The sequence below is a fragment of the Dendrobates tinctorius genome, unplaced genomic scaffold (genome assembly GCF_039654945.1).
Source record: "Dendrobates tinctorius isolate UK_male_01 unplaced genomic scaffold, ASM3965494v1 ptg000133l, whole genome shotgun sequence".
NCBI classification, from domain to species: domain Eukaryota; kingdom Metazoa; phylum Chordata; class Amphibia; order Anura; family Dendrobatidae; genus Dendrobates; species Dendrobates tinctorius.
The window spans coordinates 47,053,346-47,077,886 of record NW_027361801.1 but is presented as its reverse complement, the minus strand read 5'-3'; the positions used below and the strand labels follow the sequence as shown (position 1 = coordinate 47,077,886).

General features: G+C 45.8%; 1 protein-coding gene across 1 annotated transcript in view; it reads left to right on the top strand.

Annotated features, from left to right (window-relative positions):
* Positions 1–24,541, top strand: part of TBC1D8B (TBC1 domain family member 8B) — an 88,292-nt gene that overhangs the window by 19,794 nt on the left and 43,957 nt on the right. Inside the window, exon 6 of the mRNA XM_073543622.1 lies at positions 22,031–22,238. Within this exon, the coding sequence (XP_073399723.1) occupies positions 22,031–22,238 (208 nt within the window). The remainder of the gene's footprint in view (positions 1–22,030; positions 22,239–24,541) is intronic.

Below are 24,541 nucleotides of genomic sequence, written 5' to 3'. Positions count from 1 at the left end.
CCTTGGGATCTTAATCTGGTTCTCGAGGTTCTGCAAGGTCCTCCTTTTGAACCTCTCAGGGATGTTTCCCTTTCTCTCCTTTCTTGGAAGGTAGCCTTTCTGGTGGCCATCACTTCCTTCCGGCGCGTGTCGGAATTGGCGGCCCTTTCTTGCCGTTCCCCTTTTTTTGGTACTCCACCAGGATAAGGTAGTTCTGCGGCTTCCGCCCTCTTTCCTGCCTAAGGTGGTGTCCTCTTTCCACCTCAATGAGGATATTGTTCTTCCGTCCTTCTGTCTGAGTCCAACTCATCCTCGGGAGCGGTCCTTGAACAAGCTGGATGTGGTCAGGGCGATGAGAGTCTATCCAGGACGACTTCCTTGCGAAAGACAGAGTCTCTTTTCATCATTCCAGATGGGGCGCGGAAAGGTCACCCAGCTTCAAAGGCCACTATTGCTCGCTGGATCAGATCGGCAATCTTGGTGGCCTACCGAGTTAAGCATCGATTGGCTCCTCCAGGGATCAGAGCGCACTCTACCCGGGCAGTGGGTGCCTCCTGGGCGGTACGCCACAGGGCTTCCGCACTGCAGCTTTGCAAAGCTGCAACCTGGTCTTCGGTTCACACGTTTGTGAAATTCTACAATGTCCACACGTACGCTTCGGCGGACGCCAGCCTAGGTAGGAGGATTCTGCAGGCGGCGGTGGTGAGTCCGCTGGCCTGATGGAAGTTTGTTTTCCCACCCCAGGGACTGCTTTGGGACGTCCCATGGTCTCTGTGTCCCCCAATAAGGCGAACGAGAAAACAGGATTTTTTGGGTTGCTTACCGTAAAATCTGTTTCTCGGAGCCTTCATTGGGGGACACAGCATCCTCCCATGTTCTACAACTCCTGTTATTATGTTTGTTGGTTGTTTACAGTTGAGTTGTCTGTTCTGTTTTCAATCTATTCTGTTACTTCTCCTACTGCTTTCTCACTAACTGAGGAATTTCCTGCCGGTCGGTGGGGTGTACACTGCGGAGGAGGAGCTAACCTTTTTTTGTGCATAGTGTCAGCCTCCTAGTGGCAGCAGCATACACCCATGGTCACTGTGTCCCCCAATGAAGGCTCCGAGCAACAGATTTTACGGTAAGCAACCCAAAAAATCCTGTTTTCTTCCACTTTCTGCAGAAGTGTCTTTCCTTTCCTTTGGTCTCATACACTATATACTGTAGTTGTAGATGGTGGCACGTTGTATCCCTCTTACTACATTCTACTGAATCTTTGTTTTCTTACGTTAATCTAGCAATAGACCTGGGTTTAGTCCAATATACCCACTTAAAGGGAACCTTTGACCTTGTTTTTAGCTATTAAACTGGCGCCAGTGTGCTGTTAGTGAAGCAGTGTACATAATTAACATGTTTTTATCAAAGAAAAGCTCCAAGTATTAGGTTTCAAAAACCCTTTATATCTTTGGATAATTCCCTCACATCCCTTTTTCTTTCAGTCATAGGGGCGGTGACTTTATGTTTTCAGTCACGGATCAGTCAGTGTACTTTTGAAATCATGCGCACCCACAGCATTGCATTTGATTGCCGTGACTGGCCCGAAGTCACGGCAACCACGTATCAAATCCCATGCGTGCGCACTGACTCTGGGTGTACATCCCCAACTTCATGTCAGGTGCACACATGCGCCGTAGCGGACACAGTAGCATGCATAGGTCAGAACGGCTCCTGCGTCATCTGACATGAAGCTGGGGCTGTGCAGTTGAAATCAGTGCGCATGCCCGCACAGCAGATGGGTAGTGCGCATGCGCGGGATTTGATACGTGATTGCCGTGAATTTGGTCCTACTTGGAGCTTTTCTTTGACAAAAACATGTTAGTGATGCACAATGCATCACTAACAACACACTGGCGCCAGTTTAATAGCTAAAAAAACAAGGCAACAGGTTCCCTTTAAATGCTGAAGTCAATCTCTCTCAAAATAAAGAAATTAAATAACCAGCAGATTACTATGTCTATAAAGTCTGATAATGAAAATTTGATTAACTCCTACAATTAACAAAAAATAGTAACGCCTGAATGACTGCCCCCAAAAAATGCAATACAAGAAAAATTGAAGCGCTACATGATACCAAGAAAAGCTGCAGCTTATTGCATAAAAGAAAAAAACAAGCTTTCACACAGTTCCATCAACTGAAAAATAAGTCATGGGTTTTACTAAATGAGAGCACAAATCAATTTTTTTTTTTTTTTTTTTTAACAAAGTTCAATTTGTTTTTGAACCACTAAAAGAATAAAAATATATATATAATATACACATAGCATGGTAGTGCTGTAATCGTACTATCCTGAATTGCCTCCAAGAAGAGGAATAAATGAAAGTTCAAAAATGAAAGGGTTAATAATCTCCCTGAGGTCAGGAGACCTAATCACCAACCTGTTCCGACTCCTGCCTTCTGTCCTATCGTTTTCACGTCCGGGGCATGTGTGTTGAAGCTTTGCATACTTGCATTGATGTCATCTGCATCAGAAGTCGCCATTCAGCCTGCAGAAGAAATCATCATTGACATAATGTAGAAAAGAATAATACATATATAGTCCTGGTTAGAAGTCCAGTAGACTAGACATTGATGTTGATTAAGGGCTTAAAAGTGTAGTAAATTTGAAGATTTCAGAAAAACGTCTAACAAGTTCTAAATGAATCAGATCCGAAAGATATATCTGTCTTAGCCAATAACTGGCTGCCCCTTCCAGATGTGTGCAACACTATTTCCCAGATTATTTCATATGAGCACCAGGTTTCCTTACTATTTTAGCAGCTGGAAGGGATTTGGTTATTTGTTTTACTTAAGCACCAATAATTCAGGGTAGATATTTCCTTATTCTGCAGGATCTGACAACGTCGGCAATGTCTAATGAAACACCTGGCTCACATTGTAAACCTTATTTTACCAACGACTTTTAAAAGGGTTTCCCAGTTTTAGAAATCTCCTGTCCCCTGGCTGCAGTTTGTATTTTAAAAACACAAACCTTGCTTTACTGCCACTCATTAGTTCAGTGTTGAGTCTCCAATACTTGTCCTGGTGTCTGTTATTGTCTGCAGCACTGACATTACATTGGCAACACTGCAACCATTAACTGAGCGCATCTCTGCCTGAGTAACTGAGCGCAACTCTGCTTGAGTGTGCTGCACAAGCTGCCCTGAGCTCATTGTTAGGCTGCAGCAACGTAAACGTGAAGTCCGCGCTACAGGCTGCAGTAGAAACCCTGCTCTGGACCTGGGGAGGATGAGTAAGGCTGTGTGCCCACGTAAGTATTTTTTTTGCGTTTTTTAAGCGTTTTTATCGGCAAAAACGCTTAAAAGAAGCATACCATTCATTTTAATGCATTTGCACTTTTTGTGCATATTGATGCGATTTTCTCCTTCGTCTCATTGGGGGACACAGAGACTGTGGGTGTATGCTTCTGCCGCTAGGAGGCTGACACTAAGTGAAAAAAAGAGGTTAGCTCCTCCTCCGCAGTATACACCCTCGCCCTTATTGCGGGCGGAAATCAGTTTTTTGCTTAGTGTCCTTGGAGGCACACGTGTCTGGGTCTCTCCAGACTTCTTTTTCTATGAAGATAAGACAGGGGCGATGGACCCTATTGAAAGGGTCCGATCTCCCCAAACCAACAACGGGCGAGCACGTGTTGAATATCGTCTCCGCGTATCCTTTCCCGCACCGTGGGACATATCTGGGCCGTTTTCCCCAGACGTCTTTTTTTATTTTACTTTATTATTTTATTTTTTCTATGAAGATTAGACAGGGGCAACGGATCCTATTGAAAAGGTCCGATTTCCCCAAACCATCAACGGGCGAGCACGTGCGAGTGTCCCTCCACGTATCCTCTTCTGTGACGTGGGACATGATGCCGGACTTAGCCCTGGCCACCCCTAGGTATTGAAACCATGGGCTTGTGCAGAGGCACAAGACTAGTCCATGCGGCCCCCACTGCTCCACCAACGCTAGACGGCGGTGCTGCAAGGCAGCGGACGGTCCCTCTCCTCAGCCCTAGAAGGTGACGGAGTTAGGGTGCCTGCACCGTCCTGGATGTTACCCCCCTACCCTCTACCTGGTCGGATCAAGGCGTCAGTATCCAGGGCACGGATGGAGGTACAGGCAGCGGGGAGGGCTCTGCGGCATCCGAGGTAGGCGGCCAAGTGGAGCACTTCATGCGGCGCTTCCCACAGTCCTCCGTTTTGCCCCCTCGGACGGCGGGATGGATGCTGTTTTCAGTACAGTCCCGCTCGTCCGAGAGTGGCTGGTGGTATCCAGCCCGCGGCTTAGAGCTGGGTACTGTCCGGCGCCGTCCTCGGCCCCGCCGGCGGATTCTAAAAATCCAGCCCGCGGCTTCGGCTGGGGGTAGGCCGTTTGCTTCGGACCTCCATAAAAAATGGATGGAACCCCCGATAGTGGATCCTCTGGTTTCACGCCTGGCCACTAAGACCCTGTTCTGTCCCTACTGTTTCCTTGATTAAGAGAGCCTAGCTCGTGCAGTATATGAAGCGTCAGGGTCTGCACTCGCTCCCTCGTTCGCAGTAACTTGGGTAGCTAAGGCTATGGTATCATGGTCAGGAAGCAAGGTCGCGCAGGAGCAGGATCTACCTGCAGAGATTTTGGAGGTCGCAGGTCAGATGGCGATGGCCGGAGACTGTGTAATTAATGCGTCTTTGAATGCGGCCAATTGTTCGGCACTTGCTGCCGCTAATGTAATCTCTATCAGAAGAGCCCTGTGGTTGAGGGCATGGCAAGCCGATTCTACTTCCAAGAGGTCCTTGACTTCCCTGCCTTATCAGTGCGGCCGCCTATTTGGTGAAAAGTTGGATCAACTTATCTCAGACTCCACAGGAGGGAAGAGCGGGTGTCTCCCTCAACAAACGGTTAAACTGTTTTTTCGTCACTCAATTCAGGCACGTTTTCAGGCCTTTCGCAACCCCCGGGTGGACTACGGGGCCCAATTCTGCCACCTCAGGCGACCCAACCAGGATAGGGAGCGGCAGGTCTCATATAGAGCCAACCCATTGGGGATAATGCGTGCTAAACAGGCCAGATCGAGAGGATCCAGATCCCAGAAATCATCGGCCAGATGGCTCAGGACCTTTACCAGACGACACCGGCAGGGGAGGCGGCCGCCTACTCTGGTTTCACCACGTCTGGGTCAATGTCGCTCGCGACGCATGGGTAAAGGAATTGGTGTACTCAGGTTACAAAATAGAATATTAGTGGCCCTCCAAGACGGTTTTTCCTTTCCCGACTTCCCAGGGTAGATGCCCAGGTAAGGGCTCTATTGGGAGCCATCAAATCGCTCCAGCACAACGGAGTAATGGTTCCAGTGCCATAACACAAAATAGCTCAGGGGTTCTATTCCAACCTCTTTGCGGTTCCCAAGAAGGACGGGTCGGTCAGGCCTGGGTTGGACCTGAAGCTTCTGAACAGATTCGTCAAGATCAGACATTTTTGGATGGAGTCTCGCCGTTCAACCATCTCGGCCATAGAGCAGGGAGAATACTTGGCCTCAGTAGACATCCAGGATGCATATCTGCATATTTCCATTTTTTTTTTCTCCTCATCAGAGGTTCTTATGCTTCGCCATCATCAATCAACATTTTCAGTTCATAGCGCTACCCTTCGGACTAGCCACGGCTCCCAGAGTGTTCACAAGGGTTATGGCAGTTATCATGGCCTTCTTGAGGCATGGTCGTCTTGCCTTATCTGGATGACCTCTTAGGCCCTTCAATATGGGCATGCGAGGAAGATATCAGCATCACGCTGGAGACCCTTGCCCGCTTAAGTTGGTTGGTCAATGCGAAGAAGTCATCCCTTGTGCCAGCTCAGAAGATTTCCTTCTTGGGAATGATCTGCGACACTGGCCGAGGGCTGGTGATTCTCCCTCAGGTAAAGGTACTGGCTCTCCGGCAGGGAGTCCGGGCACTTTGCCAACCAGTCCCTCATACCATCCGAGCTGGGATGAGGAGTCTAGGGAAAATGGTGGCAGCAATGGAAGCGATGCCTTTCGCCCAGTTCCATCTTCGCCCCCTGCAGCACGCCCTCCTGTTGGCTTGGAACAATAACCCTTTCACGCCCGATCGGCAGTGTCGTCTGTCCTCTCAGGTCAGGCAGTCTATCGGATGATGGATAACCAGTTCCTCTCTGGCCCAGGGGAAACCCTTTCCCCCAGACCATTGGCAGGTGGGGACAGCCGACGCCAGTCTCCTCGGCTGGGGAGCGGTGTGTCACCACCACACAACCCAGAGACGGTGGTAACACCAGGAGGCACGCGTCCCGATCAATTTGTTGGAGATACGAGCAGTTCAGCTGGCACTCCAGAAGTTTTGGCACCTTCTAGCAGACCACCCTGTCCGAATTCGATCGGACAGCGCCACGGTGGTGGCTTACATGAATCACCAAGGGGGCACCTGCAGCAGAGCAACCATGCGCGAGGTAGAGCTCATTCTTCATTGGGCCAAAGCAAACCATTCGGTGTTTTCGGCAGTTCGCATCCCGGGCGGGGAAAACTGGGCAGCAGACTTTCTCAGCCGGGAGGGTCTTGCGTCCGGAGAGTGGTCCCTACATCCCCAAGTCTTCCAGCAGATTTGTTAGCAATGGGGAATGCCGGATGTGGACCTGATGGCTTCCAGAGTGAACGCCAGGGTGCCCACATATGTCGTTCGGGCCAAGGATCCGAAGGCAATCGCTGTAGATGCATTGGTTCTGCCATGGAACCAGTTTCGCCTCCCGTATCGCTTTCCCCACTGCCACTACTTCCAAGAGTCGTCAAGAGGATCAAGACGGAAGGTGTGCCGGCAATCCCGCTGGCCCCATTTTGGCCCCATTGAGCGCGGTACGCAGATCTAATGCTGCTACTCGCCGACGTGCCTTGGCGTCTACCAGAGCGCCCAGATCTACTTTCTCAAGGGCTGATTTGCCACCCGATCCCAGGGGCCTTGGGTTCAACGGCATGGCCGTTGAATCTTGGATTCTAACCCAGGCAGGATTTGAGAGCAAGGGGGTCGCTACAATGATTAGCGCCCGAAAGCCCGCTTCAGCACGAATTTACCACCACACCTGGGAGGTGTTCTTCGCTTGGTGTCGAGGCCGTGGTTGTTTTCCACTGAGATTCTCGATCCCCAACATCTTGGCTTTTCTCCACTCGGGCCTAGACTCAGGTTTGGCCCGAGTTCCCTCAGGAGACAAATATCGGCTTTATCCGTTCTGTTCCGACGCAGAATTGTTACCTATTGGCAGGTGAAGACTTTCATCCAGGGAGTCTCCCACTTGATACCTCCCTATAGGGCGCCCCTGGTCACCTTGGACCTTAACCTGGTACTAAGTGTTCTGCAGGATATAAAATATAATGGGAGGTTACTGACCAAAAAAGCATTTGCCAGCTTTTATCCAAATAGATTAAACCACCACTCCAGTATTTTTTCCTCTAATCCCCTCCATGAAAGCACACAGGAGGTTGCCTCCCCATCCTAATTAGGGACAGGAATCAAGAGGTTTAAATAGCCCTCCCCTTCCCTTAATCCACAGTATTTTCCTGTCAATAAGGGATGAAGAGGTTTTTCACTGTTCCTGAGGGTGGGCCGGCGACACTCTCGGGGTGGGGTATATCTTGAAGCTGGGCAGCCTAGGTTGATCGTCCCGGACCTTCATCCCTCAGCTGCTCCTGCCGCGGGCGAGACTGCACCGTCCTCTGGCGCCGCTGGCAATGCTGGATGGTGAAGATGTGTCTGGGGGCCTCCCGCAGCCCCCCAGCCTCGTAGCTCTCTTCCCCTCGCACCTGCATGCCGGCATGGCTTCCGCACTCTCCGGCAGTCCTGGTCATACACAGGAAGTGACGTACACCGCCAGGAGTGAAGGCACAACGTCATTTCCACCTTACGCACCGTCATTTTGGCGGGAAATTTGAAATTTTTCAAACTGTAAAGCCGCCAGAAGACAGGACCTATCACGGAGGGGGAGAGATCTCATCCTATTGGATGAGAAGAATCACTGGGTATCGGTTCCTGTATAAAAGAACCCTGATGGAAGACTCCATAAGGTAGGACTGTGTTTCTGAATGATGGATGTGCCTTCCCTTAGAGCTGCATCTGCAGAGCCCAGCGCAAACCCTTGCCCAGTGAGTATAACTTTGGTACAGGATCCCATCCTTATGGGAATTTCCCCTCTCCTCTCTTCTAGGGAGACAAGGATCCTGCACCAAAATCATGGGAAAAAGCTGTAAATCGCAAATGCACCATCTACAGAAAAAACTCACATCCAGCTATAAAAAAGCTTTTTTGTCAGCTATGCACAGAGAAAATTGTCCGGGAAGAACAACCATCATACATGAAGTAAGAGGGATCGTGCGACAGGAGAGACAGTCATCCTTGGCTACCTTCTCCCAGTCCTTTTCCAAGGGGCCCGCTGTTTCCAAAAAGAGAAAATACGCCCCCAAGGATAACTGACTCAGAAGCCGAATCCTCAGGCCCTGAAGAATGGATGGAGGAAGATGAACTTACTCCAAGTCATACGGAGGATAATAAAAAATTATTCTTTTCCTCAGAAGATATGGAGGAGCTTCTACTAGCAGTCAGGAATATGATGGGAGTTGAAGAGGAGAAACCATCCCATTCAATCCAAGATGAATTGTTCGGTGGTCTAAAGTCAAGAAGGAAGATGGTCTTTCCTATCCATGACAACGTCCAAAATTTAATCCTGGATGAATGGGAATTCCCAGAAAGGAAATTGAACATTACAGGTGAGATGAAGGATCGCTTCCCCTAGTTGAGGACGTCTCGAAGTGCTGGACTGAAATCCCTAAAGTGGATAGCCAAGTGGCTAGGGTAGCCAAGAAATCTGGCTACCCTATGAAGACTCCTCTCAACTTAAGGATCCACTTGGCCGCAAGATCGACAGCTTATTGAGGAAGTCCTGGGAAGCAACAGCAACCTCCTTAACTCCTTCATGACCAAGCTTATTTTGACCTTAATGACCAGGCCATTTTTTGCAATTCTGACCAGTGTCCCTTTATGAGGTAATATCTCTGGAACGCTTCAACGCATCCAGCGATTCTGAGAATGTGTTTTTTTTCATGACATATTGGGCTTCATGTTAGTAGTAAATTTAGGTCGATAATTTTTGCGTTTATTTGTGAAAAAATCAGACATTTGGCGAAAATTTTGCAATTTTCAAATTTTGAATTTTTATTCTGTTAAACCAGAGTTATGTGACACAAAATCGTTACTGAATAACATTTCCCACATGTCTACTTTACATCAGCACAATTTTAGAAACAAAATTTTTTTTTTGTTAGGAAGTTATAAGGATTAAAAGGTGACCAGCGATTTCTCATTTTTACAACAAAATTTACAAAACCATTTTTTTTAGGGACCACCTCACATTTGAAGTCATTTTGAGGGGTCTATATGGCAGAAAATACCCAATACCCATTCTAAAAACTGCACCCCTCAAGCTACTCAAAACTACATTCAAGAAGATTATTAACCCTTCAAGTGCTTCACAGGAACTAAAGCAACGTGGAAAGAAAAATGGACATTTTAATTTTTCCAGCAAAAATTTTCTTTTAGCATCAATTTTTTCATTTTCACATGGGCAACAGGATAAAATGGATCCTAAAATTTGTTGGACAATTTCTCCTGAGTACGCCGATACCTCATATGTGGTCATAAACCACTGTTTGGGCGCACAGCAGGGTTTAGAAGGGAAGGAGCGCCATTTGACTTTTTGAATGGAAAATATGCTGGAATATATAGCGGTTGCCATCTCGCATTTGGAGAGCCCCTGTGTGCCTGAACATTGGAGCTCCCCCACAAGTGACCCCATTTTGGAAACTAGACCCCCCAAGGAACTTATTTGGATGCATGGTGATCACTTTGAACCCCCAGGTGCTTCACAAATTGATCCGTAAAAAAAAAGTACTTTTTTTTCACAAATTATCTTTTAGCCTCAATTTTTTCATTTTCACATGGGCAACAGGATAAAATTGATCCTAAAATTTGTTGGGCAATTTCTCCTGAGTACACCGATACCTCATATGTGGTCATAAACCACTGTTTGGGCGCACAGCAGGGTCCGGAAGGGAAGGTTCGCTATTTGACTTTTTGAATGGAAAATTTAGCTTCAATCGTTATTGGATACTATGTCGCGTTTGGAGAGCCCCTGTGTTCCTAAACAGTGAAAACCCCCCACAAGTGACACCATTTTGGAAACTAGACTCCTTATGGAACTTATCTAGATGTGTAGTGAGCACTTTGAACCCCCAAGTGCTTCACAAAAGTTTACAACGCAGAGCAGTGAAAATAAAAAATATTTTTTTTCCTCAAAAATGATTTTTTAGCACACTATTTTTTATTTTCACATAGCTAACGGGAGAAATTGGACCACAAAAGTTGTTGTCCAGTTTGTCCTGAGTACGCTGGCACCCCATATGTGGGGGGGAACCACTGTTTGGGCACACGTCGGGGCTCGGAAGGGAAGTAGTGAAATTTTGAAATGCTGACTTTGATGGAATGGTCTGTGGGCGTCATGTTACATTTGCAGAGCCCCTGATGTACCTAAACAGTGGAAACCCCCCACAAGTGACCCCATTTTGGAAACTAAACCCCCCCAAGGAACTTATCTAGATGTGTGGTGAGCACTTTGAACCCCCAAGTGCTTCACAGAAGTTTATAACGCAGAGTCGTGAAAATAATTTTTTCCACAAAAATAATTTTTTAGCCCCCAATTTTTTTATTTCCCCAAGGGTATCAGGAGAAATTAGACCCCCAAAGTTGTTGTGCAATTTTTCCTGAGTACGCTGATACCCCATATGTTGGGGTAAACCACTGTTTGGGCACACGTCGGGGCTTGGAAGGGAGGGAGCACTGTTTGACTTTTTGAATGCAAAATTGGCTGGAATCAATGGTGGCACCATGTCGCATTTGGAGACCCCCTGATGTGCCTAAACAGTGGAAACCCCTCAATTCTAACTCCAACTCTAACCCCAACACACCCCTAATCCCAACCCTAACCATAACCCTAACCCCAACACACCCCTAACCCTAATCCCAACCCTAACCACAAGCCTAACCCTAATCCCAACCCTAACCCCAACACATCCCTAACCCTAATCTTAACCCTAATTCCAACCCTAACCCTAATTCCAACCCTAACCCTAATTCCAACCCTAACCCTAATTCCAACCCTAACCCTAATTCCAACCCTAACCCTATTTCCAACAGTAACCCTAACCATAATGGAAAAATAAAAATATTTTCTTTATTTTATCATCTGTGCCTACCTATGGGGGTGATAAACGGGGGGTTTATTTACTTTTTATTTCACTTTGATCACTGTGAGAGTGATCAACATGAATGAATGGAATCTGCAGCCGCATATTCCGGTGGGCGCACTGCGCATGCGCCCGCCATTTTCCAAGATGGCGGCACCCATGATCTGGGACCGCGGGACACCGGGAGCGACAGCGGCACTCGGAAGGTACTGGTGGGTGGGAGTGGAGGTGATCGGAAGGCGGGGGGAGCAAATGAGGACAGCGGTGGCAGATCGCCGCTGTCATTCACCGGCGGGGGCCAGATCGCCCCCGTTAACCGGTGGGGGGGTTGGATAGGTGTCTCCAGCCATGTCCGATGCTACTGCAGCATTGGCCATGGCTGGATTGTAATATTTCATCAAATTTCATTGATGAAATATTACTATCGCTCTGATTTGGCTGTTTCACTTTTAACAGCCAATCAGAGCGATAGTAGCCACGTGGGTGCTAAGCCACCCCCCCTGTGGTGAAGTACAAAGCCCCCTGTATCTGCGGGTCGGGTGACCTTTCATTGACCCCGGTCACCCGACCCACAGGGGGCTTTAAAGTCTTGACACAGCATATGTGTCATTGGTCGGAATGGCACCAACTTTCATGACGCATACGCTGTGTCACTGGTCGGGAAGGGGCTAAAGACAAATGTTGCATCCGCCTGCTTCACAAGAACCTTATTTCTCTGGTTGCAACAACTGGAAGACCATATTAGGAGTGGTACCCCTAGAGAAAACCTTCTGACCTCTTTACCTCTCCTACAGAAAGCATCTGGTTTCCTTGCAGACACCTCAGCTGAGTCAGATTGCATTGCTGCAAGGACGTCGGTACTCTCCAACACCACCCGAAGGGCACTTTGGTTAAAGATGTGGAGCGGTGACATCCTATCCAAATCTAAACTATACTCTATTCCCTTCAAAGGTGATTAAGTGTTTGGTCCTGCACTGGACGAATTAATGGAGAAAGTAACCGACAAAAAGGAAAATCTTGCTAGCCAAAAACACTCAAGAAGAAGCTGTTTCGTCCACCTTAAACTTAGACCCCTCAATACAGAGGGAAAGGCAAAACCGGATGATGGAATTACCCAAAAGGAGGTAAAGGAAGAAATATCTTTCAGAACTCCCGTTCAGATGGGAAATGACGCCAAACAAGTAGGGGGCAGAATTTCGAGCCACTTCTCTAGCAGGCAAGAGATGACATCAGACCAAAAAATCCTGGACTCAGTCAGAAGGGGGGTACAAATAGAATTTTCCTCCTTTCCCCCACAAAGACTAGAGGTGACACATCTTCCATCTTCAAGGCTTCAGAAAATTCTGTATACAGAACTCCAGCAGATGCTATCCTCCTCAGTAATATCACCGGTTCTGGAAGCAGCGCAAGGCCATTACTCCCGGGTGTTTCTTATAAAAAAAGTGAGAGGGGATTACTGGGTCATCATCAACCTGAAGCGGCTAAACCAGTACATTGTGTATCAATGATTCAAAATGAAGTCGGTAAAAACGACAATACTATTGATCGGAAAGAACTCTGCCATGACCACCATAGACCTACAGGAGGCATACTACCATGTACCCATCCATCCAACCTACCATCTGTATCTGAGATTTGCACTCACTCTAGGGCAGGAAGTATGTCACTTCCAGTTCAGGGTACTTCCTTTCGGCATATCATCAGCACCTTGAACATTCACAAAGATTATGGCGGAAGTAGTAGCCTTCTTCAGGGAGCAAGACATCTGCATCGTCCCCTACCTGGACGACCTTCTCATTATGGCTCCTTCCAGTACCACTCTAAGAGGGCATCTCTGGTCAGTCCTACATACCTTAACATCTTTAGGCTGGATTGTAAATCAAGGGAAATCAGACTTGAACCCATCAACCAAGAAAGTGTTTTTAGGAATCCTCCTAGATTCCCAATACCAGAAATCCTTTCTTCCGGTCTCCAAGCAATTATGCGTAAGATCAAGAGTTCGAACCGTAAAAACCCAGAAGAGGGTGACCTTAAGATTCGCAATGTCAGTACTGGGATCGATGACATCATGTATTCAGTCAATTCCCTGGGCCCAAGCTCACTCATGGATACTCCAAAAATGTATCCTCTCCCACTGGAACAGAACCCCAGAGACACTCGGTACAAGAATCTCGCTTCCTGAACATGTAAAACTATCCCTCAACTGGTGGCTCAGCCGAGAAAATCCGGCAAAGGGAATACCTTAGGTCCAATATCCAATGTTGTCAGTTAGAACAGACGCCAGCAAACGCGGTTGGGGAACAGTGACATCTCGTTGAGTCTTTCAGGGAATCTGGCCCAAAAAGATGAACGACCAGTCCTCCAATTTAAGAGAATTGAGAGCGGTAGAGGAGGCCCTGGGGGCAGCAAAACCATTAATCCAGAATTCATGTCCGAGTTTACTCCGACAACATGACCACCGTAGCCCATTTAAGTCAACAGAGTCTGCAGCGTGTCTCGCCAAGAATTTTTTGTTGGGCAGAATATCACCTGTCTTCATTGGCTCGCCACCTAAAGGGATCCGACAACATCAAAGCAGACTTTCTGAGCAGGACAGATATAGACCCAGGGGAATGGAACCTTAATGTGAGAGTATTCCAGAATATAGCCAAAAAATGGGGTCTCCCGGAGGTGGACCTATTCGCAAACCAAGAAAATGCCAAAACAGAACATTATTTCTCCATAGGTCCAAACAAAACCCAAGCAAGGGTGGATGCCTTCGCTCACCCATGGAGCTTCAAGCTAGCCTACGCATTTCCTCCAATTCTGTTATCAAAGACTCTGCAAAAGGTCACAACAGACAAGGTCAAAGCCATCCTGATCGCCCTTCTATGGCCGGGAGGCGCTGGTTCGGAGCTCTAAAACTGATGAGCTCAGAAGAGCCTCTGACCCTGCCACTGGACCATGACATTCTATGTCAGGGTACCATTTTTTACCCGGCTCCCCACAGCCTACGATTGGCAGCCTGGCTACTGAAACCACAATCCTGAGAGCCAGAGACCTCTCAAATGCCTACATACCCACTTTACAAAAAAGTAGAAAACGGGTCACAAATGCTATCTATTCCAAAGTATGGAAGACCTTCTCGGGGTGCAATGGATCCACTCCCATCGGTCCTTTTCACCCTGACATAGCAAAAATCCCAGACTTTCTATGGGACGGCTTATCTAAAGGACTAAAACCAAGTACCTTGAAGGTCCAGGTGTCAGCACTGAGCTCCTACTTCGATCAGAACCTGGCAGACCATCGATGCTTAAGGAGGTTCATGTCAGCTGCCTCCAGAATCTGTCCAAGGAAATCCAACATAGTTTCATCTTGGGATTTGAATATACTACTGAAAGGTTTAACTATTCCACCATAAAAAAATCAGAGTACACCTCATTCTACTTAATGTGCCTCTGATTGGGTGATCACCTTAACCAAATCTTATTTAAACAAGGAAAGTATAAAATACCCTGTTGTGGTGTTCACAATTCTCTTGCAATAGCACAAGCTGAATGGCAAAATAAGTGCTAGGTAATATCCGAAAAGTAATTGCAATAAAAAAATAACTTTTAACCATGCCAAAGGAGTTGAAAAGAAAAGTCTTGAGTGAGGAAAAGAAGGGCTCAATTCTGGCTTTACTAGCAGAGAGATACAGTGAGCATCATGTTGCCTCCATCCTTAAAATTTCTATGACTGCAGTCCATTACAACAAGGTCAAGCAGCAGACATTGGGGGCAACAAAGCTACAGACCCGTGGAGGGCGAAAACGACTCTCCGATGACCGTCATTATTCGAATGTCACTCAACAACTGCAGGATGACATCATGTGACCTACAAAAGGAGTGGCAATTAGCAGCTGGGGTGAAGTGCACGGCAAGAACAGTTCGTAACAGGCTCCTAGAGGCAGGGCTCAAGTCATGTAAAGGTAGAAAAAAGCCTTTCATCAATGAGAAGCAAAGGAGAACCAGGCTGAAGTTTGCCAAAGACCATAAGGATTGGACCATAGAGGACAGGAGTAAGGTAATCTTCACTGATGATGTCTAATTTTCAGCTTTGCCCAACATCTGGTCATCTAATGGTTAGACGGAGACCTGGAGAGGCGTACAAGCCACAGTGTCTTGCACCCACTGTGAAATTTGGTAGAGGATCGTTGATGATTTTGGGGATGCTTCAGCAAGGCTGGAATTGGGCAGCTTAATCTTTGTGAAGGACATATGAATCAAGCCGCATACGATGTTATCCTGGAAAAACAGTTGATTCCTTCTGCTCAGGCAATGTTTCCCAACTCTGAGGACTGTTTTTTCCAGCAGGACAATGCGCCATGCCACACAGCTAGGTCAATCAATGTGTAGATGAAGGACCACCACATCAAATCCCTGTAATGGCCAGCCCAATTTCCAGATCTGAACCCCATTGTAAACCTCTGAAATGTAATCAAAAAGAAGATGGATAGTTACAAGCCATCATACAAATAAGAACTGGTTACATTTTTGTACCAGGAGCGGTATAAGGTCACCCAAAAGCAGTGGAAAGCATGCCAAAACGGCATGAAAGCTGTGATTAAAAATCATGGTTATTCCACCAAATATTGATTTCTGAACTCTTCCTGAGTTAAAACATTAGTATTGTTGTTTCTAAATGATTATGAAATTATTTTCTTAGCATTATTTGAGGTCTGCAAGCACTGCATTTTTTGTTATTTTGACCATTTCTCATTTTCTGAAAATAAATACAAAATTTAGTGCTTGGAAATTCGAAGACATGTCAGTAGTTTATAGAATAAAAGAGCAATTTACATTTTACTCAAAAATATACCTATAAAGAGAAAAATCAGACGAACTGAATATTTTTCAGTGGTCTCTGATTTTTTGCCAGATCTGTATGTATAGAAATATTAGATTGATAGATAGATATATAGATAGATTAAAAGCCGGCAAATGGTCTGCCGCATACAGTATAATCACAGAGTGACAGGTTAGAATAGAATAGATATATACCGTATATACTCGAGTATACGCCGACCCAAGTATAAGCCGAGGCCCCTAATTTTGCCACGGAAAACTGGGTAAGCTTATTGACTCGAGTATAAGCATTGTCCATTATCCCCTCATCCCTGTCCTGCTCTGTGTGGCTCTCCTCCCTCCCAGTATACATGGCTCGGCTCCCCCATCCCATCCTTCTATGTATGGCTCACCTCCCTGTCCTCCCCGTCCTCCTCCGTGCTTCCCCCGTTCTCCTTTGTGCTCCCCCATCATGCTCCGTGCTTCCCCCTGTCATACTCAATCTGCTGTGCCACCACTGAACGTCCCTGCATCCTCCGTTGTCCTGGTGCGGCAGTTTCTTCCTGTGTTGAGCGGTCACGTGGTACCGCTCATTAAGGTCAAGAATATGGACGTCATGCCTATGGGAGTGGAGTTGCGTCCATATTCATGACCTTAATGAGCGGTACCATGTGACCGCTCAACAAAGGAAGAAGCTGCCAGCCCTGGGACAACGGAGGATGCAGGGGACGTTCAGCAATGTGCGCAGGGTGATTATGATGTCCCAGTCACCGACTCCTGCTGCTGCTCCCCTCCCCCGCTCGTTTCTGCACAGTGACTCATGTATAAGCCGAGGGGACATTTTCAGCACAAAAAATGTGCTGACAATCTCGGCTTATACATGAGTATATACGGTACACAGGATAGGAGAGAGAGATTGCCTACAGTAAATCTATATAGAATAGGTAGATATCTACATGTGTGTGACAAATACAATTAGTATAGTGTGTGTGCAAAATTCTGGACATGTATTTAATAACTAAGAGATTTCACGGAAAAAATTGGCGTGGGGTCCACCTATAATTACTAGCCAGCAATGGCTATGCACATAGCTGAGGGCTGATGTTAATAGCCAAAGAAGGGACCAACGATAGTGCCCCCCCCCCGGCTAAAAACATCAGCTGTCAGCTGCCCCAGAAATAGCACAACTCTAAGATGCACCAATTCTGGCACATAGCCTTGCTCTTTCCACTGCCCTGTAGCGGTGGCATATGGGGGGTTGATGTCACCTTTCAGGTGACATCAAACCCCAATGTTAGTAATGGAAAGTCGTCAACAAGACGCCCCTATTATTAACCCCATAGTCAAATAGTAAAGAAAACACAGACACCCAGTAAAAAGTCCTTTAATTGAAATAAAGACACTGACGCCTTTATTATTCTTAAGTAAACCATACTTGCAAACACACCTAATCCATGCAAAGCCCTCGTTCTCCTGTAATAAAAATAAAATAAAAAAACAACAATATTCCATACCTGTCTGTCATTGTGTCCCACGCCGTAATCCATGTCTGGGGATATACATTTTTCAACCTGGACGGTGCTAAGATGCGACCATCCCGGCCTGAAAAAACACTGGTGAATGAGGGGATTCTGCCAGCGTAGCCTCAGTAACTAGCGCTGACGTCACTAAGTCTGCGCTCTCTCACAGCCTGACCCATGCTGAACTCTGGACCGTGGGAAAATGCGAGTTCATTTTCCCACACTCCAGACTTTAGAGCGGGTCAGTCTGTGAGGGAGCGCAGCATCAGTGACATCACCGCTATTCACTGAAGCTGCTCTCGCAGCCAGGCTGAACTGCTGTTACCATGGAAAAATGCCAGTGATGAGGTCATGGCAGTTCATGCTCAGTGTCTTCATAGCAGATCACCGTGAGAATCTGTGCGATTTTTATTTATTTTATTTTTTTTTTTTCGCACCCATAGACTTTCATTGGCGAGTCTCGGCCGATATACGCAGCAAATCGCAGCATGCTGCGGCCGAGAGAAAAAAAGATGATGGGAGCTGCCCTGTAGGTTAACAGCAATCTGAGTGCTATGTGATGTTTTATCGCATAGCACTCGTCCGTTTTCCTCGCTAGTGTGACTCCGGCCTTACAGTGAAAAAAAAAAAAAAAACAGCTGGATGGTGCTTTAAGTAATAAGTCTTAATGGAAGTGGCCGTAACTCACATCAGTAAAACAATTTAAAAAATGAGCTATAGCTTTTAAATTTTTTTTTATGGTGTACGAATTGGATATCATTATCCAAAACGGCAAAAGCCTTTGCAGATGATGGAACAATGGTGTCTGTGTAACATACTGGTTGCTCAGTGCTTATAGTTGGGGTCTTGTATTGCTTCCCCAGATGATGGCTGCTTATCCTAGGGCCCCTGGCATTACTGTGGGAACTTACAGGCAGAAAGGTATGTGCACAAGGAGCTATTGAAGAGTCTATTCAGTAGGATACTCTCCAAAAGATGCCTGAAAAATCACTCAAAAGACCCTTGACAGACTCTTCCTATTCATTTAATCTCTATTATAAAATGACTTTGCTATTCATATATTTAGTATTTTTAGTGCGTTTTTTCTTTTGCTTTAGATTTAAAAAAAAAAACAAAGTGCCTGGTGACCGAAAAGAAAGTGCATGTCATTTCTTTGATGCAGCTTCTGGTGGAAAATACAGTGTCCACTCCAATGGCTGCTTGGGATGGACGTGTCATCGGTAGAGTTGAGCATTCCGATACCGCAAGTATCGGAATTCCGATACCGACATCCGATATTTTTTCAATATCGGGCATCGGAATCGGAAGTTCAAAGTTGATTGACAGCCGAAATGACGTCATCATGATGCGCGGTGTGTGCGCATCATGATGCGCCGTCATTTCGGGCCTGCCGGGGGTCTCTGCCGGCCTGCCGGGGGTCTCTGCCGGCCTGCCGGGGGGCTGTGCCGGCCTGCCGGTGGGCTGTGCGGACTGCCCGGGGTCTGTACCGGCCTGCCGGTGGTCTGTGCAGGCTCCGGTGGTCTGTGCCGGCCTGCCGGGGGGCTGTGCCGGCCTGCCGGGGGGCTTGTGCAGGCTCCGGTAGTCTGTGCAGGCATCGTCCGATGGGACTACAAGTCCCATCGGGCGATGCCTGCTACCATGACAGTGATTGACACATTAGCCAATGATGGGACAGTAGTAGTCCCATCATCCGGCTAATGTGTTAAATGTAAAAAAAAAAAAAAAATACTACATACATACATACTACATGCATGCTACATACATACTACATGCTACATACATACTACATATATACTACATGCATGCTACATACATACTACATGCATGCTACATACATACTACATGCTACATATATACTACATGCATGCTACATACATACTACATGCATGCTACATATATACTACATGCATGCTACATACATGCTACATACATACTACATACATACTACATGCTACATGCATACTAAATATATACTACATGCATGCTACATACATACTACATGCATGCTACATACATACTACATGCATGCTACATACATACTGCATGCTACATACATACTACATGCTACATACATACTACATGCATGCTACATACATACTACATGCATGCTACATACATACTACATGCATGCTACATACATACTACATGCATGCTACATACATACTACATGCTACATATATACTACATGCATGCTACATACATGCTACATACATACTACATATATACTACATGCATGCTACATACATACTACATACATGCTACATACATGCATGCTACATACATACTACATGCATGCTACATACATACTACATGCTACATATATACTACATACATGCTACATACTACATGCTACATACATACTACATACATACTACATACATACTACATACATACTACATACATACTACATGCTACATACATACTACATGCTACATACATACTATATACATACTACATACATACTACATGCTACATACATACTACATACATACTACATGCATGCTACATGCATGCTACATACATACTACATGCTACATACATACTACATACATGCTACATACATGCTACATACATACTACATACATACTACATGCATGCTACATACAATACATTTCCCACACAGCTTTTACCATAAAGTGAGACTAGGGACTTTTTTTTTTAAGTGGCGGAGGAATACAGTGCGGAAGGATACCTACCTTCCGTCATTGGATTCCTGCAGCCCGTAGAGAGCGGCAGCATCAGCTGATGCTGCAGTTCTCTACCCAAGATCGTCGTGGGACACACTCGTGGACTGCTTCGGATCATGGGTGAGTATTTTTGTGGTTTGTTATGTTAATATTTATTCCGTAAAAGACAATGGCTTCGGGGAACAATGTGACAAGTATTGGTAAGTATGTTACTCTGTTATATGTACTGTATGTCTATGTATGTCTTGTATGAATGTATTGTATGTAGCATGCATGTAGTATGTATGTAGCATGTATGTAGTATGTATGTAGTATGTATGTAGCATGCATGTAGTATGTATGTAGTATGTATGTAGCATGTAGTATGTATGTAGTATGTATGTAGTATGTATGTAGCATGTAGTATGTATGTAGTATGTATGTAGCATGTAGTATGTAGCATGTATGTAGCATGTAGCATGCATGTAGCATGTATGTAGCATGTAGCATGCATGTAGTATGTATGTAGCATGCATGTAGTATGTATGTAGTATATATGTAGCATGTAGTATGTATGTAGCATGCATGTAGTATGTATGTAGCATGCATGTAGTATATATGTAGCATGTATGTAGCATGTATGTAGTATGTATGTAGCATGCATGTAATATATATGTAGTATGTAGCATGCATGTAGTATGTATGTAGTATATATGTAGTATGTATGTAGTATATATGTAGTATGTATGTAGCATGCATGTAGTATATATGTAGTATGTATGTAGTATGTATGTAGCATGTATGTAGCATGCATGTAGTATATATGTAGCATGTAGTATGTATGTAGCATGCATGTAGTATGTATGTAGCATGCATGTAGTATATATGTAGCATGTAGTATGTATGTAGCATGTAGTATGTATGTAGTATGCATGTAGTATGTATGTATGTAGTATTTTTTTTTTTTTTTTTTACATTTAACACATTAGCCGGATGATGGGATTACTACTGTCCCATCATTGGCTAATGTGTCAATCACTGTCATGGTAGCAGGCATCGCCCGATGGGACTTGTAGTCCCATCGGACGATGCCTGCACAGACTACCAGAGCCTGCACAAAACCCCCGGCAGGCCGGCACAGCCCCCCGGCAGGCCGGCACAGCCCCCCGGAGCCTGCACAGACCACCGGCAGGCCGGTACAGACCCCGGGCAGTCCGCACAGCCCCCCGGCAGGCCGGTACAGACCCCGGGCAGTCCGCACAGCCCACCGGCAGGCCGGCACAGCCCCCGGCAGGCCGGCAGAGACCCCCGGAAGGCCCGTACAGACCCCCGAGAGGCTGTACAAGGGCAGGAAAGGGTTTTTCCAATTCCGATACCGGAAGTCTCATAGACTTGAATGGGACTTCCGGTATCGGCATCGGCGATACCGATACTTTTTTTAAAGATCGGCCGATCCATTCCGATCCGATATTTTGAAGTATCGGACGGTATCGCTCAACTCTAGTCATCGGTGCATATCCGTACGTTCCATCAGCTCATCCACTGGACGACCGCATTGTGATCACAGCAACCAATCAGGATATAGTTTGAATTTTGTAACATGCTGGAAAAATGAAAGCTGGGATCTGATTAATTGCTCTAATAACCAATAGCATCTCACGTAATCACTTGTGAATCGGTCATCAATTGAATGTATTTTATCTGACAGATCTTAGTTTTTCAGTTTGAAACATGTGTGCAGATTACTTATCTTGCTCTTTTAGGGGTCTGGAGAGTCGCGCTCACAGCGAAACCTTCACTACATACTTTAGACTGACCAAAGAAGAAACCTTGAAGGAGGTGCATGAGTGTTTCCTGTGGATACCCTTCAGCCATATGAACGCACTGGGCAAGATGTGTGTTTCTGAGAACTACATTTGCTTTGCAAGCCATGATGGTAGTTTGTACAGCACAATCATCCCATTAAGAGAGGTAAAACACTTTTATCCCATTGTGGGACCTCGCGCTATGATGTCCTTATGGCTTACTAGCTGCTCGCCCGATTCTAAAGCATCGGGTACTCTAGAATATGGCCAGCGGCAGATTAAAATAAAAAAAAATGTGATATACTTACCATCCAACGGCCCCCCGGAACCTGTCCCTCCTCTTCACGCTGCCGGCATCTTCCGTTCCCAGTACTGCTTTGCATGAAAGGTGAGTAGATCACTATTTTTTATTTTAATTCTATTTTTTACACGTTTATGGTACCGAAGGTCCGAAGGAGTCTCTTCTCCTCCGGACCCTGGGTACCGGCTAGCACCGGCCATCTCCGGCTGCGTCGCCGCTGACGACCATGCGCCCGGAGATGACCCGCGGCAACCGTTGGGAGATTAGCGGCTAGTGCCGCTGATCTCCCGACGGCATGGTAGCGGTGGCATGCGTCCTGCTAATTGCGGACTGCGCACTGCGCCTGTTGCTGATTGGTTGCGGCCTGGTGGGGGCCTGGCGGCCGCGACCGATCAGCGCAGCGGGATTTCGGTTAGAGACAGACATGATAAGGCGTATATATATTTCTATTTTCTATTTTTCCGTCAATATAGCCATATGAAAGCTCGTTTTCTTTTGCGGGACGAATTGTATTTTTGAATGACGTCATTCATTCAGCCACCTCGTGCGCTGGAAAATGGGAAAAAAATGCCAAGTGTGTTGAAATTGCAGAAAAAAAAATTGTAATTCCACAATAGTTTTTGGCTTTTATTATTTACCATGTTCAGTTTTTGGTAAAACTTACCTGGCAATATGATTTTCTAGGTCTGTATGAGTACACAGATTACAAACATGTATAGTTTTTTGTTTTTTTCTGTTAAAAAAAAAAAAAAATGTTTTTGCTTTAGTCGCTATTTTCCGAAACCCGTAACATTTTAATTTTTTTTGATATGGGGCTGTGTGAGGTCTTATTTTTTTGCGCCCTGAGCAGCTGACTTTTCTACTGATAACATTTTGGGATTGGATTGACATGTTGCTTTGATCTCCTTTTTTTGCAATGTTCTCATGGCCTAAAGTTTTTTTAATTCTGACGGTTTGATTTTTTTAAAGAAAAACCTAAAGAGATGAACTGTAATGAGTTGGTATGCAAGCAGCATGTAAGCGCATGTTCACACTTGGCAATAAACAGAAAAGCAATTACCCTGCAGTAAATACCATATATACTCGTGTATAAGCTGAGTTTTTCAGCATATTTTTTTATGCTGAACACGCCCCCCTCGACTTATGCACAAGCCAATTGTCCAGAAAGCCGGCGGGGGAGCGGCGGAGCAACAGGTCACAGGAGGCAGGAGCCAGCGACTGTAACTGTGCCCGCTGCTAAAGAGAAATGAGTCCGCTGCTAAAGAGAACTGAGTATTCATTTCTCTTATAGCAGCACACAGTGACAGCCGCAGCCGGCGGCTTCCAGAAGACATTCTACCCATCCACCAGTGTGCCCTCGCAGAGTCTCGGTGGTCCCGGCATCTTCGCAGCATCTCCATGGTTCCGGCTTCCAGCAGCTCTTCCGTGTCAAATATAGCATGGCACTACCACAAGGTGCACAAGTAGGTTACCCAGACCAAAGTGAATAATAAAGTAACTTGGCACTCAACTGAATAGTCCTTTACAGATGAAGTTTATTTTTTATATTTTTGCAGTCCTAGAAAGACGTTTCGGCCCACAATCGGCCTTCGTCAGTCCGACTGCTATCACGGTACAATAACCCGGTATCGAACCAAAAAATTCATGTGGGTACCTGCTTTAGAATATAATGCAAAACATTTTTTATATATATATATATATATATATATATATATATATATATATATATAGTGCTGGATATAGATATGCTGGTAAATGAGTATATGATTATATAAGAAGAGTTATGTGCATCTTCTTAGAAATGCCATGGATATTGGCCTGTTGAAACTGTCGCTGTGTGGCACGATAGGAAGCTAGGTCCATATGAGACATGTGGAGATGTGGTGTCAGCGTCCTGGGCTAGACGCGGTTTCCCCCGCTCGACTGTTAGCTAGCATATCTACCTTAATGACCACGGGAGGCACTATTTATAAAAAAAATTTTTTGCATTATATTCTAAAGCAGGTACCCACATTAATTTTTTGGTTCGATACCGGGTTATTGTACCGTGATAGGAGTGGACTGACGAAGGCCGATTATGGGCCGAAGCGTCTTTCTAGGACTACAAAAATATAAAAACTAAACTTCATCTGTAAAGAACTATTCAGTTGAGTGCCAAGTTACTTTAT